Source organism: Sporobolomyces koalae (assembly GCF_050403365.1).
Source record: "Sporobolomyces koalae JCM15063 DNA, S_koalae_JCM15063T_v1_ctg6, whole genome shotgun sequence".
NCBI lineage: Eukaryota > Fungi > Basidiomycota > Microbotryomycetes > Sporidiobolales > Sporidiobolaceae > Sporobolomyces > Sporobolomyces koalae.
In genome coordinates, this window is record NW_027481765.1 from 13,491 (window position 1) to 30,940 (window position 17,450).

The window sequence follows — 17,450 nt, forward strand, 5'->3', positions numbered from 1 at the left end:
GGCAAGAAAAGCTCTCGCGAGTAGTAGCGGCGAGGAAGCAGAAAGTGAGTGGGAAAGAACAGGAGGAGAATTGATATAGACAGGGGCACATCCGCAAAAACCGAACACGGACATTGGTAACACACATGAGACGAAAGAAGAAAAAAAGCGTGAATCGCAGTCGCGGAGACTCGGAGAAAGAAAAGTTACGGCTGAGTAGGAAAGGAGAACGAGAAGAGACTCGGAGAGGGGGGGAATGTGTTGCTGAGAAGTGTCCGTTGTACAATCGCTTATCCCTTCTTCGAGTATGACAAGGCTCAAGTCGATACAGAAGGGTGCGATTCCTCATCTGCGATTGAATCAATCTTGAGCTTCTTGAGGTCCGACTCGAGGTCACGTTTCGCCGAATCGGTCACGTCCCTCTCCTTCGCTTTCCCCTTGTGCTCCCCATTACTGTCGACGTTGTTCGATACCTCGATCTGTTCGGCAACACTGGAGCTTGCTTGACCGGTTGAACCGTCCGCATCGGAACCTTCTCCTTCAACGACTTCGCGGTCCGTCTCCTCGCCTCCACTTCCACTCGCGCTCCGACTCGCTTCGACACTTGTTCTATCCGGTTGTTCGAGTGGGTTCGATCCCGCTGTGTCCAGATTGTCAGGGACTTCGACTGCCTCGACGGCCGCATCGAGACTCATGGGAGTTCCGAGTGCTGAAGAGTCTCCTGAACGAGGCATCGTGAACGGTCCCGTCAGGTGCAAAGCGGACGAGTTTGCCAGAGTCGACAGGAACGTGTTGTTGGGTGGAGTGGTTGCGTTCGCGAGACTCGCGTAGAGGTCGGTGGGAGAAGCTGCAGAGAGGTGGTTCGACGAGAAAGGCATCGGTAGCGAGGGTGGTAGTGATGATCCTTCTCTAGGATCCGAATCGGCATCTTCCTCTGCCTCTTCGTCTTCCTCCGGCACGTCCTCGGTACCATTGATGACCATGTCGTCGGTTTCGGACGGCATGAGAGCTTCTACGATCGAGGGAGCGCGGGAAGACGGTCTCGAACGTCCACGGTGAGGAGTGACTGTAATCCCAGGTGGTAACCCATCCGGTCCTGCCACAGCGATCGCAGATCCTCTCCGAGAATTTCCGGGTCGACCGCTTCGAATCGAAGCTGCACGGGATGCTGGTTCCTCCGTTTCTTCCACGGGTGCCATTGTCGGTGGTTGCGCGAGTTCGCTCGCTGTGGGTGCTTCTGCCTCCGGTTCGGGCTGATTCGAAGGTTCAACCGGTAGTTCGGGAGGATCAATCTCGACGTCGGCTTCGAGATCAGCATACTGCAGCAGACAAAACCTGAATTCAGCACAATCTCGGGGAAATGATTTGAGGGGGAAAAAAACAAGCACGCACTGTCCGACAGAGAGGGCAGCAAAATCCGGGATAGTTTTGTTCGACAAGAGGTCGTATGCACTTGAAATGGGTTACGTGCGAGCACGGTGCAATGAACAAGGCCTGGCACACAGTCACCGGGTATAGACAGATGCAGCAATCAGTGATCGAGGCGGCGGCAGCGGCTTGTTGCGCGGCGGTCATAGGTGTAGGGGTCGATTTCGCAGATGGCGCAAGAGGCTGAGTTGACGTCGCGGTCATAGCAGTTCCAGAGGTAGGGGTCGGTTCCATCGACGATCCACCTCCGAGCGCACGCAGTTGAGCGAGCGCAGCAGTACTGATCACGTGAGTAACGTCAAAGGCCGGCGTAAGCCTGAGAAACTGACGCGCGAGTCTGAACTCGACTCACTTGAAGTTGTTCGCACCCCTTTGCCAAGCTCGATTCAGCTCGACTCGCATCTTGACGCAACGATAAATCTCCTCGGTTCCTCCCTGGTAATCGACACCGAGTTGGAGAACGTCGCCATCCTTGAGCGGGAACGGTCGGCTCTCCGTGTTGGGCGCGCTGAGGCGGATATGGTTGAGAAAGGTACCCGACGACGATTTCATGTCCTTGATGAAGAACTTGCCCGAATCGTCCGTCCAGATTTCGGCATGACCTCGCGAGACAACTTTTGACTTGAAGGCGACGCGGGCCGGATCTGTTGCCGACGATGCTGCTTGCGCGTGCTGAGTGTTGGACCTGTCGGTGAATCGACCAACTTTGACGATCGCGAATGGCGCGAGATCACGCTCAATCGGTTCAAAATGCAGCGAGCGAGAAGACTCGAGGTGTGGGACAAGGCGTAGACGTTGGGATGGTGCCGAGTCTGCTGCTGGTGCTCCACCCGTTGACGAAGGCGTTGATGTCACGTTCGCACCTCCTGTCGGGGAAGAAGGGTTTGCAGTCGTTGGACGCGAAGCAGTCGTGCCATCGGGTTGCTCGAGGGCGACCGTAGGATGGGGAGGTTGTGAAGAGCTCCGTCTCGTTCTCGTTCTCGAGGCGGATGATGGTGACGCGTCTCCCGCTCCGACTGCTCCACTCCCGCTTGCTCCTGGCCCGGTCGAGGACGTGCGTTTCGAGAGAGTCCGCCTGAGCGCAGGGAACCCGTACCCGTTCGACCGCTCTGCCCCACTTGGTGACGGCGGTTGATCGCCGTTCGCGCCGGGTGAGATCGCGCCGGGGCTGCGTTGAGTGGAGGACGTGGTCCAGCCTCGAGGGCGCCTTACGAGGTTTCCGAGAGACAGGCCGAAACGGTTCGATGATCCCAGTGACGGCGACGAGGGGCCGCTGGCCCCGAACCCGCTCGAACTGGGTGACGACGAGAGGGTTTGCGAGTTGGTCAAGTAGGGAGAGCGGGGCGGCGCGGCAGGAGCAGCCGGAATCGCAACAGAGTTGGCGTGGGTCGACGTCGACGAAGAAGGCGGAATCGCAGCTGCGGAATCCGCTTGATTGCTGTTCGACATCTCTGGCGGACGCGTCCTCTAGGGCGAGTACGGTACGATTGAATAGGAGACTGTATCGGACCCAAGCAAGGAGGCCGATGGCGTAGTCGGGGCGAGTGCGTGAGGGCGTGGGCGCGCGTGGGAAGGGCAAGGGGCAAAAGGGCGGGGGTGATTCGAACGGGTGCTCTACTAGAAGCGAGGGCGGCCGCGTTCGTGCGTGGATTCGATCTGTAGCAGGTACCGCACGTCGGCGCTGCTTGACGCACAAGTGGCGATCGAGAGTTGGGTAGGCGAAGCGAGTGCTCGACTGCAGGATGAGAAGTCGACGTCGACGTGATCGCGCTCGTTGCCTGCGGGGTACAGTACGGGTTCTCGATCGCTGGATTCACGTTGTGGACGCTAGGAACGCCCGTACGTCTCGAGTGTAGCCGTCAACTCTCCGTTTCTGTGGCGCGGTAGCAAGGAGGCGATCCCGGTGGTCTCGACGGACGCCGCTCGACCGACTCGTCGATTTCGGAATTTCACGGGCCCAAGCTTGGCAACGCGCCTCGCAAGGCGCTACAGCGATCGCGCTCGCAAGAACGAAGGTGGCTTGACCCTTTACATCGATGTCCCGGGCGTCTGTGCACGAAGCGATATGTTCTGCGGCACGACCTTCTCGCGGTGGAGCAGAAACGACGCTGCTCTTCTGCCTGCTGAATGCCATGCCAACGTGCCACGTACAGGACCGGCAGAATCGAGGCATGCTTTCGCGCAAAGCACCTGTCCTGCAATCCTGAGACGCAAAAGGCGATCCAGATGCCCCCAGCGAAAGCACTCGAGGTCGAAGCGCTCAAATTTTGACTTTGATGAACATGATTTCACTCTCCGTTGCAAGGCTGAAGGACAACTCAGCGCGACTCGATACCAACAGGATTGTTCCAACCAGACTACCGTCTGTTCGAGTGAAAAGGATAATCAGCTTCGTGTCGTCCTCTCTGGTTGACGTCAAGTGACAGAACGAGCTGCGACGTACAGCTTCTTGGATTCAAAGAACAACCTGAGATGCCGCAACTGCCAAAAGCACGTCGCACCGAGCGTCACGAGCTGGAACAAACTCCACCACACTGCTCTCGAATTCGTCTTCTCGCTCAGCGCGCGAAACTCGGCCTCGCGTTCACGTTGGAACTGTTGTTCCCTCCGAATGTCGGCGAGGCGACTGTTGAGGTCTCGAACTTTGGAAGCGAGGTCCTTGACGTGTTCCCGCTCGCCCTCCTCGTCAACTTTGGCCTCTCCAACCGCAATGTCGAGGTGCATCCGCACCGACGGGGTCGAGAACCATCCTCCGGTGTAGTTTGATCGCAGGCAAATTGTGTGGTCTCCCGCTTCGTGCGAGGTGAACGTGAACTTGCCTTCGGGCAGTCCTCGCGTGTTGACAACTTTGTCACCCGTGTCAACTTCCTGTACTCGCGTAGGAGATCAAACCGCGAAGAAGAAGTGAAACGATCAGCGAAACGGTCAGCAAGCAGGTCGAGCAGCAAACCGTACCGAGACGACGATCTGTACGCCGAGTTGATCATTGACGATCCAGTTCTTGCTAGACTCTTGCCATTCCTCAGCCTTGTAGTGACCTGTTGAACACGACCATGCCGAGCGGGAAAACGCGTGTACGGTATGAGCGTCAAAGGGTTCGAGTGACAACCACGTAATACGCGGAGCTAGGCATGCAGGCAAAAGTAACACGCACCGACCACGATCGTGTCTTTGGGAAGCTCTTCGAGGAAGCACCGATTCTCTCCCGCATTGAGGTAGAAATACAGCGCGTTGGAGCAGCTGGCGAGACCGATGAGCGCGAGAAGCGAGAGGAGGGGCCGCATCTTTCGGATCGACGCGCACACTAGAGGCTTTCAGCGAGTTGGGTCGTGCCTGGCGTGAGCGCTTGTCGTAGGTCAATCAGCGAGAGAGGTCGGGAGAAACGAGACGCGTTGTGATGTGGCTCGAGGTGGTCGACCGACTTGGCGACTCGTCCAACTTCCGAGTCTACGCATCACTACTTCTTTTCCGCCTGTCTTGCATCGCCAGATCACTGCAGAGCCCAAGTACAGGTTCAATCATGGATTCCTGGCCTGACCTGGCGTCGTCATCCGCCGTTGCCATCCCACATCTGGACAGCGCCTGCCTTGCCTCGACTCATTATCCGACAACATGACTTATATTAGGCTCCCCTGCATCCATCGCGCAGTCGACATGAGATACTCGACGTGTTGCAAGAAAATCAATAATGCTAGATGAGGCAACAGGATGGTCGCAACTATAGCACGCCGTCCAATCTTTTCGGGCTCTTGCTCCAGCAACTCTGTCGATTAGGTATACCGACTCTTGAGCGCAGACAACTTGAGTTGCGGCGCCTGAAAAGACGAGAAGCTGCGCTACCGCTACCGTCAATCCTGATTCTTCGGTTTCTGTGGTTGTACCTGCAATACAGTCCGCTCCCCCAACGTGCTATGCTATTCGGGACCACAAAGTGTGTCCTGGCCTATACTAAGGGTCAAATTTCTCCTTCAAGCTTTCCGCCCCGCCGCAATTTAAAGATCCGAGCGGAATTAAAGGAGCCATACTTCTTTGCGCTACGAACTCGAGGCGATTAAACTTGCAATAGGATGCGTAATGATGACAACAAGATGTGAGCCGAGAACATATATAAATAACTACGAGAAGCGAACGGGGATCCCGTAAACTACTGGGGCCGCACCGTTCAGGTAGCGCAGGTTGCACACCGTGCGAGATTGTGCGACAGCAGTCGTGAGAGATAGTTTCGTGCTTTTCCCTTGATCTTCTTCGCCATCTGGTCGGGTTTTGGTAATGCCCGTCTTGTCAAAGACGGAAAGCGCGAATTTGTCGATGTCCTTGTCGGTCACGTCCCACAGGTTTACAACGAGGGCAGGACTGTTTGTTTGCGATGGATGAGTATACGGATCGACAAAACGTGGTTCGAGAAGAGTGGTCGAGCCTCGGGGGATTGATCCTTACCAGCCAGCAATCATGTAGTTGTAAGGCGTTCCGACCGGGTCGAAATCGCCTTGGTCTTTGAGCATACCTGAAGAACATCCCCACAACATGGTGACGGCACATTTCGGAAGATGACGGATCACACGACGCCGAATGTACTGTTCTGCTCCTCCGTGACCGAAAAACCTGTGCAAAAGTATTGGTGTAAGCGAATTGATCCCCAGATCCTGTTTTCGTTCAGTTGACTCACAGGAACAAGTCTTTCGAAGCGAGCGCCACCTTCAACTCTTCTTCCTGCGGCGCGCGGCCGACAATCCCAGTCCAACTCGCTTGCTTCTGCAGCAACGGCTCGAATGTTTGCTGTGTCGCTGCGAGGTCTCCTCCCGGATTCAGAACAACAGCGGCGCGTCTCGCATCGAGCGTAATCTCGGGATTAACAGTCGTTGCGGCGTTAGAAGCTTGATTGAGTGCGAGATCAAATCGATCACGCAAGAAGGACAGCGAGGGGAGACGGCTGACTGAGCGTCCGAAGAGACACGGGATTGACTCCCACGGGAACGCGGCGAGAGTCTTGTCGAGCACCAGGAAGGTGTGTTCGTTAGGATCGACAATGCCTTTCGGTGCCGATTTGGTGCCATGAAGCTCTTCGAGTGCTTCTCGAAGGTCGACCACCACCTGACTCGATGCACAGCAGTCAGCAAAGTCGTTTCCGGAGCATAAGCGTCAAGATGATCGGTCACCTGATCAACATCAGTCTCGTCACAAGCGACCGGCACTCCGCTGAATTGGAACGCCTCGGTCATGAAAAAGAAGAGGTCTTCCAGATCCTCCTCCCGGCTCGTGGCGGATAGAGCCGCGACACATTCGACGATCGCATCGTTGAGTTTGAATCGAGTCGATTTCTTGTCTGATGCGGCACGCACGATCCCTCGTTTCAGGATGCGTTCGATCCGTAGCCGGAAGCTCGAGAATGCTTCGGGAGAGTGACACCTCGCATCGCAAAAGATACTCTGGAGCAGGTTTGATGACCCGGAGTTAACTTCAGGGTACGTTCCGATCGTCGCGGCAAGCGCAGATGACTCACCTTGAACGCTCCAAGCCAAACATCCTCAATGTTCTGCAACAGATCCTTGAGTCGTTCGTCGAGTTGTTGCCGTTCTTGCCACCACGCTTCACGTTCCTCTCGGGACTTGACAAACTTTGCGTTCGCTGCATTAACTTTCGTCGTCGCGATGATGTCGTTCAGCTCCGTGATTGCATCATCGTAGGTTAAAGTCTCCTCTTCGCCCTCTCGTCGAGCGAGGCGGTCCAGCGGCAGCTTGAACAACACCGGATCTGTGTCTCGACGATGGCGTACGATGATGAGGTTGTCGCGCTCAGGTGTGAGGTGGAGCGACACTGCAGACCAGTTCGGTGGTAGCAATGCTGACATTGCCGCATCGGTGAGTGCAGGTTCGGGTGTCTCGAGGCGGTAGCGTTCCCGCATCGTCAATAAGTGTTGTCGCTCGGCAGGCTGATCTTCCCCGTCACCTTCGACAGCGGTAGCGGGCCAGAGGAGGTCATCCTGCGGAGTTGTCTGTGCGAGCTTGTGATCGATCGCATCGAGCATCTCTCGACGCAGCGTGACCGCGCATCCGAGATCTTTGTCGTACGGGGGAGTTGCGGAAAACGTCAGACCTGCAAATGTACTCTCGTGGCAGTCAGGGGGACAGCTTACCGAGAAGGTGAGCAACGCTGACACCGGCTCGCTTGCTAGATTTACCGACGTTCGCATGAAATGCCCTCATCGTGCCCGTGATGAGTGACAAATCTCGGATCTTGTTCGGGTGGGAACGTGACGCGCTGTAAGCTGCGGCTTGCATGAGGAGATTGTCGACATCTTTGAGCGAATTGAGGATGGTGGGTCCGGTGCGAGGAGTTCCGATTTTGACAGAGGCCGATACGGTAGATATACTCATCGCAGGGATCGAGAGGACTAGAAATAAATAAACGAGCGAGTTCAGCGCAGAAGGCAGAGCATGCAACAGAGTTGCGAGACAGACCTGAGTCGGGCAACATTCCAAGCACGGGGTCTGAGATGCAGCGAGTGAGCATGTCCTGCATATGGATCGAGGCGAGGAGGCGCAGTTCGTCCGCTTTGTCTTCTTCGAGCGACGAGAGCTTCGACAACCGGCGCAGGAGCGCCTGGCTCTCGTCTAGCTTGTTCTGTAAGCGGAGCATCGTGACTATGATAGCAAGAAGGCGTTAACTTCGGAAATTCCATCGAACAAGCACTGGACTGACCTTGGAGGCGGAGGATGTAAGCTTGGGCAGCGGGCAGAATCCAGTCTGCACCATGACTGTTCCTAAACCCGGGCGACGCGACGAGAGCATGGAAAGGCGAGCTCGCTTTGGTAGCAGAGCGCTGTTGTACGGGAGAGAGCGACTTGGCAGACGCGCTGCGCTTGACCGGACTGAATCGGGTCAAAGTGCGATTTCGCCCTCATTGTCAATTGGAGGGACAACTGACATAAACAACTTGAGAGGATGAGCTCACGTCTGAGCAGATTCGGCTTCGGCAGCAGATCGCACAAAAGTCTCGAGAGCCTTCTGAGCATCGAGCGTGGTACTGTAAGCTTGTTCTTGCAAGCTGTTGCGCACAAGCAATTCGGCGCCCAACTTCTGCACCTCGACTGCTTCATGACTCGATGCCTACAAACCAGACGATTCTAGTCAGCGAGCTAGCCATATTTGCGACAGCCTCAATCAACCATGGGAGACTTACATCGCCGACAAGCGCTTCAGCTCTTCCGAGATCGTTGCTGGCATCGTCCCATCGTCCTATAAGGATTTCAACTTCGGCTCTGATACAGAGTGCACGAGCAGTCAAGCGTTCTGAACCGAGATTCTCGGCGAGTTCGACTGCTTGGCTCGCGTAAAACTCGGCGTCCTTGGGTGATCCGCGTACGAGGTGCAGTACAGAGACGCGGAGGATTGATTGAGCGAGTTGCTAGGTGGCCATGATAGAATTGTCAGTGGAGGAGTCGTACCTCGAACGGGACTATTTGGACGTACGGCGGCGAGTCGCAATGACAAGTTCGCATGTGCACCTCCAGGCGCTATCTTGTAGGGACTTTGCGCAGGAGGGGCAAGATCTTCGATTGGTGTGCGATGGTTGTTTGGAGCCGCATCAAACACCGCTGACCCATTCGCAGGCGATCTCGAGCCAGTAGATGCCTGGAGCCGGAAAAGGTTGTTGAGGGCACGATCGCACAGTCGCATGGCTTGCAGCGCCGGAGCCAGCGAGCGAGCGAGATCCCCCTAATGGCAGACATTGGTCAGTGTTGATCATTCAGCGGGGTTGCCCCTACAAGATGTAGCACGAGGTGCGAACCTTGCGCTGGAGCATGAGTGAAAATACGCTCGAAGCGAAAGCAGCCCGTTCGAGGATCAAGGTCATCTCGACGATTTTGCTCGATGGTGAGCTGGTGCTTGACGGCGGTGCGATAGTCTGCGCGAGATCCATCGCTGCTTGATACGATCGAGCACTGTTGTTCGCGTCCGGCAAGTCAGGCTTGTATACGAGATCTCCAAGAAAGCATGGGAACTGACCCTCGATCGTGACTGCCAATCATCGCATAGTATTCGGCATAGGTCAGCAGCCGAAGAATTTCGGCGGGCGATCGCGTGTCGTCGCAGTTCGCCTTTTCACGATGTTCGGCTTGAGCGAGGATAGCTCCAGCTCGCACTGTCTTGCCCAAGCGCAAGTACTCGTGAGCGAGAACCGACGACGCAGTGACGAAAGCTGAAGCAGGATACAAAGAGAGGTCAGGCGACCACTAAAACCGGGATGTTTCGCAAAGACTCTCACCCGCATCGCCTCCACTGGGAAGTTGGGACGACAGCCGTCGTAGGAATTTGAGAAAAGCCATCTGGAGTAGTGTATGTCCGAGAACCCCGAGGAGGTTTGACAAGGTTTCTGACAACGAACCCATTAGCTTACTTCACATTACCTGTGTAATGGCTAGCGTACCCAGAAGGCGATAAACATGCTCCGGTCTATCGAGGCGCGGTTTCGTTATTGATCCTCCCGTTTTCTTGGCTGATGCAGGATTGCCTCTGAATTGTCCGATCGTGTCGAGCGGATCCTTCGCTGGAGGGGTCACCTGCGCTTGAACGACAGTTTTGCGATTCGAAGCGAAAGTTCTCGTAGCCTGAGGCGTTTTGTGAGCTTTGGCTGCCAACGACCCAACAGCTCGCGTTGTCCGCCTCCTCGTTGTCGTTGTCGCAACGGAAGGTGCGGTGGCAGTCGACGCTGTGGATGCCGAGATGTTCTTCGTAGGCGACCTGACAGGACTGGCGAGAAACGTGACTTTTGAAGTGTTTGAGAGCGGGACCGATGGGGACGCCGGGAGATCACTTTCGAGAGCTCGACGGAGAATGGATAGAGACGTTCTCGCTTCAGATTCGACGACGAGAGTCGCTGATGGGATGCGGGCATGGTGAGCGTGAAAGGCGAGGTACAGGTGAGACAGAGACAAGTATTGAGCTGAGAAAGGCGCGAGAAGTTTGTCCTGGGAGGCCTGTCATCCGAGATCGATTGCTTAGTCTTCATATCCTGAGATTTTCCTGTCTGCTAATGGACGAACCTCGATAGACGATGAAGAACACAGCTCCTCGATCTCGGCTGCAAGAGCCGCTGGTTTGAGATCCTGTGCAATCGAGCTCCCGACGCAAATCTGTTGCATGGTTCTGACGAGTATCCTCGCTCTCCTGATCGGAAATTCGCGGGCCGTGTAGACTTGGTCAAGCGCTGCCAAAACCGCATTCGCCGCTTTCTGCGACGAGGTCTGTTCAAAAACCTGATCGAGCGCGTACAGCTGGAATTCGAGCAGGGCTCCTTTCAGGTCTCGAGACAAGGCCGAGTCGAGTGTATGAGCGAGCGAGACCGTTTCTGGAGGTAGCAGCAGATCAAACGTTGCGATCCTCGTCGTACGCTCGACGAGTTTGACGAGGGGGCTGTAAGTATCGATGATGTAGCCCAGGGACTCGCTCGATGCATCGGAAGCGAGCGACTCGAGCAATGTGGGTGGTTGAGCGGAAATGGCGGACACATAATTTTGATACGCCGACTATCGAGGGGCTTATCAGTCCAGCTTCCGTCGAAAACAGAAGCAGTCGATCGCTTACCTTTCGATCTTCGATGACATGCTGCGCGAGTCCGAGCAGCTCCCACCGCTTGGCAACGTTCTTCTTCAAATCGTTGAGGATTTTGAGTCGCTCTTCCGTTCGCTTCTGCACTTGCTCCTTCACTTGCTCCTGTCGCTGTGAGCCTTCTGGGGGCTCGATACGTAGAGCCTCGAAATTTGCAACGAGAGAACCCTCCGCTGCGAACGCTTCAAGGGCTTCTTGCGTCAATTGACAAGTCTGACTCGCGAATTTGACCGTGAACGATCCATCCCCTCCTCCTCCATTGTTGCTGGCCGAGAACAATCTCGCAGCGATGTTGTAGAAGCACGAGGCGACGGAGTGGATTGACCAACTCATCGAGGCAAGCTCCAACTTGGCCTGTTCGCCTTTGTTTGTCGTACCAGACCTCAGGAGCGGTACGGCTCGTACGAGGTATTCAAACGTCTTTGAGTAGGTCGTTCGATCCGAGATCGAGAGGTGGTCGTGCGCCAACAGGATCAAAGTTTCGATCGCTTTTGCTTTCAAGAAGGTTTCCCGTTGTGGGTCCGATTGCTCTTCTCTTCCGTTGGCTTTAGGCGGGTGGAGACTCAATCGTTCTGCAATCGTTGCGAACGCGTCTAGACTCTGTCGAACGAGTTCTCCGATACGCTGCTCGGTGCCAGTACCGAAATTTCTCCGAGAAGGTAGCATGACGAGATCTTCGGATCGCAACAAAGGTTCGGAAGTAGTTTGACGCGTTGTTGTTGTTGTTGTTGGAGTGCGGAGATACTTGTTGAACACTGATCGAAGTTGATGGAGAATATGGTCGAGCTCGCATACTTTCTTGTCCTCGAGGCTGAACGAGGGGATTTCAGGATATAATATTTGAGCCGCTGTTCTGAAAAGTCTCGGAGCTTGAACGAGAAGTTTCACGAGTGTTTCGGTCGCATCATCGGACGAAGCGGTGGCGGGTTTTGAAGCCAGGTTGCGATTGAAGAGTTCGAACAAAGTCAGGATGCGATGGAACGTGACAATGAGACTTGATGTTTGCTCTGTAGGTGATTCAGTGGGCGAAGGGGACCTGGCTGGGGAAGCTTTAGAAGCTGCAGAAGCATCGACGGATTCTCTTTCCAGGTCTGCCGAGACCATCTCGACGAGTTCATGGTTGTTTGCCTACGAGTCGAACAATTTCAGTATGTTGCCAAATCTTTGACAGAAACGAGCGCCAAAGTACCTTTTTGGCTAGATGTAGCACAACCTGACAAACTTCAGACCACTCGGACGACTTGCGACAAATGTCGAGCGTTCCGCTATTTGTCAATTGTTGCATGATCTTGGCAAACGCGTCCTTGACTTCTCGAGCAATCCGATCCGCCGGGTATGACCAGGGTAGTCCCTGGGCTTCCCGCCCATACCTCACGACAACTTTGCGTAATTGGTTCACGAATGCAGAGAGTTGCTCGTTTGATGACTCGGTAACACGATCGGAAAATGTCGAGGTCGATGCATAGTACCTCAGTGCTTGGATCCTCAAGTCGAGCAACAGTTCAGGTTTGATCGTATCTGTTTCTAACGATGATGATGAGGATGAAGTTGTGGGAGGATTCGATCCCTGCATGATCGTTTGAAACATGTTGAACAAGGATGAATCGAGTTTTTGGTTCAACAGCCGACGCTCGTTCTCGTCGAGCTCCTGTTCTCGAGCAAGCTGTTTCCATTCGAGTGCTCCTCCTGCTCCCTCGCCGTCAACGAGTACTCTGTGAAGCTTTTCAATCCTGGCCCTCCTCGCGTCTGGCGTGGTCGACAAGGTCGTCGAGCGAAAGAAGCAGTTGAGGAGAGATTGTTGCATCGCGAGGACGAGCGGAACGGTTTCAGGGATGGTCGGTCTCCGAACTGATGTCGAGAGTGTCTCGCTCAGGGTCGGAGGATCAAGGTAGGATGTTGGAGGGAGCGGCACGAGGAGAGCATGTCCGTGCGAGAGGAGAGGGGCAGTCACGGGCTGCGATTCGGCGGAGGTGACGGTAGCATCCGCAGGAATCCACCAGGACAAGATTGAGCGCCTCATGGCAGACAATTCGAGCAACGCATACCGATACTGTGCAAGCGCGATTCAATGAATGGGAGACTCGAAAGCATCTCAGGCTCGGAGGAGCGGTACTTACGAGTTGAATCTGGATGAGCTCGGCAATGAACCTGCCGGCCATCTGTTCGATCGAGAGGCGTTTGTTCCCGAGTCGCAGGTTGTCGCGACCCAAACGTCTCAGCGTTTCGAATGCTTTGCCAGTCTCCTGGGCGATTGATTCGGCTTGCTGTCTCTCCTTGCCGACGGTGGACGCTTTCGACGACAGCGAGGACGATCTCGAAGCAGAGAGCGAGGATGTTGTTGGAGTGGCAGCACCGGGAGGGCGCACCGGAAGCTCAGCCCTGAATCCCGACTTGGCGAGGTTGGACAAGAACGCGAGGTTCGCGGTGATCGTGGCCGACGCCTGCTTGGCCTGCTCCTCAATCGAGAGCTGTGGAGCTGGAGTACTTGCTTCTTGGGCTGGCAGAGGACGAGGTCGAGGTCGGGGAGGAGGCGCAGCGAGCGAGGATGTTTGCGCGACTGTGTCGGCGGGTGTGCGTTCCGAGGCTGTGGGCTTTGTACGAGCTCGCCTCGCAGGAACAGCATCGGAGAGCGACAGTCTCTCGAGATGGGTCGCGACGGCGGCAGTCGAGGAAGATGGATCAACATTGCGCGCCGAGGTGCGCGTAGTCCGACTTGGCAGCGCGCGTGTTTTGCTCGGAGCGGGTGGAGGTCGAGTCGCAGGCGGCATCCTTGGCCTGATCGACGCGAGTGGGACGGCAGAGATGACCCGAGACGCGGTCGAAACCTGGTGAATCATTTGCTCATCTCTGAAGCCCCGCTATTCCTCTCAAGCGCGCCTCTCCTGCCTACGACTGCGATTCGAACCCGTTCTCTCGCGGTACTCGTCGCGATCGGGGCAGATCCGCTAGTCCGGAGCCGTGCTCGAGCTGAAAGGCCATGTCGGCACCACTTGGCACGCACGCTTCCGTGTCGTCCCTCGCGTCGATAGCCCAGTCAGCGCACACGCACTCTCGGTCACAATCGCAGCCAGAGCCAGAGCTTCCGAGGGCGATCCCGCCGTCCGTCGAGTATGTCTTGCTCGCCGAGTTCGACATTGACCAAGGCTCAGTCGTCCGTCACGAGTACCCCGTCCACACCGGTGTCGATCAGCACTTGCTCGCCGAGCACATGCTTCCAGATGGCGCACACGACCGCACCGAGGACTGGACCGTGTTCTACCTGAACCAGATCCAGCCCCTCACCGTCGTCGAACCGTCCCATCCCCGCGAACCGGGCCTGCTGTACGTGCTGAGCCTCGTCCGGACCAAGAAGGACGCGAGCGTGAGGCGAGGTGCGCTCGTCAAAGCCCTCGCAGTCGCAACGAGGAACCCGTACATCCAGATCTACAAGCCGATCCTCCTCCTCGCGCTCGAAGACTACTTCGCGACCCCGTCCGTCGCCGTCCTCGCACGATTGTACAACGCGATCAATGCGATCGACACGTCCGCGTTGCCGTTCTTGACCCTCGACGAACGCACGATCCTCCGCACCTCAGACCGCAAAGACATGTTTGAAGAAAAGTTCAAGCCCCACCCTCACCACCAGCATCACGCGCTCGATCGGGCACCTTCAACGAAAAGTCAGGTCGCGCCCCAGACCGGCGCCGACGATGCCTCGATCACTGAAGTTCTCCAACCGATTTCGAAAGCCCGTTCCTCTGGCAGTATCAGCTCACTCGCGTCCGTCTCGCGACCACCGCGTCCACCGTCTTCCTCGGCCGCAACCACGACCTACAACGGGGCATCTTCCTCTGTCGAAGACCTCACGTCGAGTCCGTACCCATCTCGATCGCGTGCCAACACGGTCACTTCATCCGAAGGCGGCGGAGACGGTTACTCGCAGTCCCAGCGAGACTTGATGTATCAAAACGCCGCAAACCATGCTTTGCCGACCTCGTCTTCATCTCACTATGAGCCTACCCCGGGAAGCGGTTGGAGGACTTTGCCCCCTTCGGGAGCAACAGGAGGCATGAAACCGAAAGACACTCATTGGTACGAGACGAAAGTTGCGTATGGAGGTTTCAACTTGCCGATCCGGATCCCCCTTGGGACCTATCCCTCGGAAATCGGAGATGTGAGCTTGATCATGTTCTCATCCTCAAAAGTGCAGACGTTCTAACCCGACATCGCCTTGGGACAGTATTCTCTGATCAACCTGATACAAACCTTCTCTGCTCCAAATTCCCTCGTTCCATCTCCAGTCCTGCATCCAGCCCTACATTCTTCAGGTCACCAAACTCATCCGATCATCCTCTTGTTCAATGCGCTCGTGACGGGTCACCGAGTCGTGTTCCTCGGTCATGGTCTCCCCGCCGGCAAAGTCGCAGACATGGTCCTCGCTGCCTGCGCTCTCGCGAGTGGATGCGGAACGGTACTCGCAGGGTTCGAAGAACGGTGTTTCCCTTACACAAACTTGAGCAACCTCGACAATCTTGAAAACGTGTACGTTTTTCCCTCTCTTTACGTTTCGATAGGGGACCGTATGGGAGGTGGAAGAAAAAAAAAGGAATTGATTCGAGACCTTTTCTTCTCTTCTTTGCAGACCAGGGTATATCGCCGGAGTGTGTAATCCGGCTTTTGCAGACCGACCCACGTGGTGGGATGTTTTGTGCAACCTCGAAACAGGCAAGATCACCGTATCAAAAGACCTCAGACGACCTACATCTACCTCTGGATCCAACTTGAGAGGACTCAAACTCGATCCAAATTCGATGGAGAGAGCAGGCGAAGATGGTCACAAGGAGAAGGACAAGGACAAAGGAGACAAGGGAGACCATGCAGACAACCTGTTCATGGAAGAAGTAAGAATAAATTCCTCGCTCGAGTTTCTCGAACATCGGAACGATCTCTGACGTGTTGTTTTTCCTGTCGGATTCAAAGATTTTGCATGCGATTCAATCACATTATGGAGAATCCGTTATTCGAGCGAGGTTCACCGAATACGCGACTAGGTTCGTCAGGTTGTCGTCAAAATGGGAGGAAGAAACTTGTTCGATCACTTCGATCGGTTTCCCTTGCGCTCCATGGCGAGAAGGTAGACTCGGTAGTGGCGTCGTGTTCTGGGACGAGGGACAAGGGATGAAGGATTTGCAGCGAGACTCGGCCAGGATCGAGGGCTGGATGGCCACGAAAGGCTACACGCTTTACCAACAAGTTGAGCAACGACCTCCTTCTGGTCAGATTTTGCTCAATTTGCGGGGGAAACTGACATCTCGTGTGTGACAAAAGGCTTTTCGAGAATCGCTCGAATCGGCTCCTTTGCGGGATTTCGACCTCATCCATCAACTATCGCGACTGAGACTTGGCCGACAACTATCAACGATGGAAGTGACCCTCATCCTTCAGACGCTCGTACAGAGTGTCAAATCCGATTCCGAGATCATCGCTGTGAGTTGATCAGTTTCGATTCCGTTTCCTTCGCCTGTCGGAGGGGCACAAGCTGACTCGTCCGATTTTGAAAAAGCTGCTCGCACATCTACCGAGTCATTCTGGTGGTTTGCTACCCCTGGCGTTCGGACTCTTTCACCCATCCCCGATCGTTCGCGCATATACGCTCGAACTCTTCGACCTAGTTGGTTCTCATCCAGTGAGTCTCTTTCTGGGTTTCATGCTTGGTTCACACGCAACCTCGACATCACTGACACTTCTGTGCAAATCTATCCTTGCTTCTCGCTTCAGACTGGAAAGAAATTCGTATCGGGTCTGAACGCTTTTCACCGTGCGGCATACAACCGTTTGTCCTTTGAGCGACAACAACTGTACGAGCAGGAAAAAGAACGGGAACGAATGCTCGTGGCGGAACAAGCTGCGGGACTTAGTACGAACGGGAGGGATCGAGAAGCTACAGTCACTATGAACGCTGTCAAACCGGGTCCTCCTTCATTACCCCCACCTGTGCCCACGAAAGATGTTTGAAGACTACTCTTTCCGGCTTTCGTTTGCGGTTTTTGATAGAGTAGCAGGTGTTGTAGCAGTACGAGTTTGATTTTCTCATCTTTTGTGAATCGCATCAGAACCCGGCGTGAAGAGCGTTGAAAGCATTCTCGATCGACTCGATGAACTGAACAAGCGCTTGACGATTCTTCTCTGCTCTCTTCGAACCAAGTCAGGACGAGATCGTTCTTTGACTAAAGAGAGCTCTCGACAGAGAGAGCAAAGAGCCCGGACCGTGTAGATCTTGCTGCATCTCGTGCAGTCGTTGTGCACCCGACAGTTCCCGTTCGATCGCTGAGTCGATTTGAAACTTGATTTCGACGAGTGCTACTGCGATCTCGGCAAACAAGTTGTGCAGGCTCTCAAGCAAGGCTATCGGAACGCGTAAGCGAAAACATGAAACAGATTCAACACTTGCAGGT

The 17,450-nt window shown here is 55.2% G+C and overlaps 4 protein-coding genes across 4 annotated transcripts; 1 reads left to right on the top strand and 3 right to left on the bottom strand.

Annotated features, from left to right (window-relative positions):
• Window positions 1-296: 296 nt before the first annotated feature.
• On the bottom strand, window positions 297-2,856 carry JCM15063_003790 (uncharacterized protein; the record flags this gene model as incomplete). The annotated part of the gene is made up of 3 exons (XM_076676834.1): window positions 297-1,298; window positions 1,489-1,687; window positions 1,760-2,856. The coding sequence occupies 3 exons, from the start codon at window positions 2,854-2,856 to the stop codon at window positions 297-299; spliced, it is 2,298 nt and encodes a 765-aa protein (XP_076535816.1).
• Window positions 2,857-3,764: 908 nt separating this feature from the next.
• Window positions 3,765-4,691, bottom strand: JCM15063_003791 (emp24/gp25L/p24 family protein; the record flags this gene model as incomplete). Its single annotated transcript, XM_076676835.1, has 4 exons — window positions 3,765-3,771; window positions 3,851-4,275; window positions 4,363-4,445; window positions 4,562-4,691. 4 exons carry the CDS (start codon window positions 4,689-4,691, stop codon window positions 3,765-3,767), a joined length of 645 nt encoding a protein of 214 aa, XP_076535817.1.
• Window positions 4,692-5,522: 831 nt separating this feature from the next.
• On the bottom strand, window positions 5,523-13,853 carry ESP1 (separase; the record flags this gene model as incomplete). The annotated part of the gene is made up of 19 exons (XM_076676836.1): window positions 5,523-5,760; window positions 5,845-6,009; window positions 6,074-6,498; window positions 6,564-6,833; window positions 6,908-7,464; window positions 7,541-7,798; window positions 7,866-8,048; window positions 8,107-8,276; window positions 8,360-8,514; window positions 8,588-8,812; window positions 8,878-9,123; window positions 9,197-9,350; window positions 9,415-9,607; window positions 9,674-9,781; window positions 9,836-10,385; window positions 10,452-10,934; window positions 10,993-12,144; window positions 12,206-13,066; window positions 13,134-13,853. The coding sequence occupies 19 exons, from the start codon at window positions 13,851-13,853 to the stop codon at window positions 5,523-5,525; spliced, it is 7,113 nt and encodes a 2,370-aa protein (XP_076535818.1).
• A 140-nt stretch (window positions 13,854-13,993) lies between these two features.
• JCM15063_003793 (AFI1/MesA family protein) lies at window positions 13,994-17,010 on the top strand (the record flags this gene model as incomplete). The annotated part of the gene is made up of 7 exons (XM_076676837.1): window positions 13,994-15,169; window positions 15,236-15,537; window positions 15,638-15,896; window positions 15,976-16,248; window positions 16,324-16,482; window positions 16,559-16,681; window positions 16,774-17,010. The coding sequence occupies 7 exons, from the start codon at window positions 13,994-13,996 to the stop codon at window positions 17,008-17,010; spliced, it is 2,529 nt and encodes an 842-aa protein (XP_076535819.1).
• Between the last annotated feature and the right edge of the window lie 440 nt (window positions 17,011-17,450).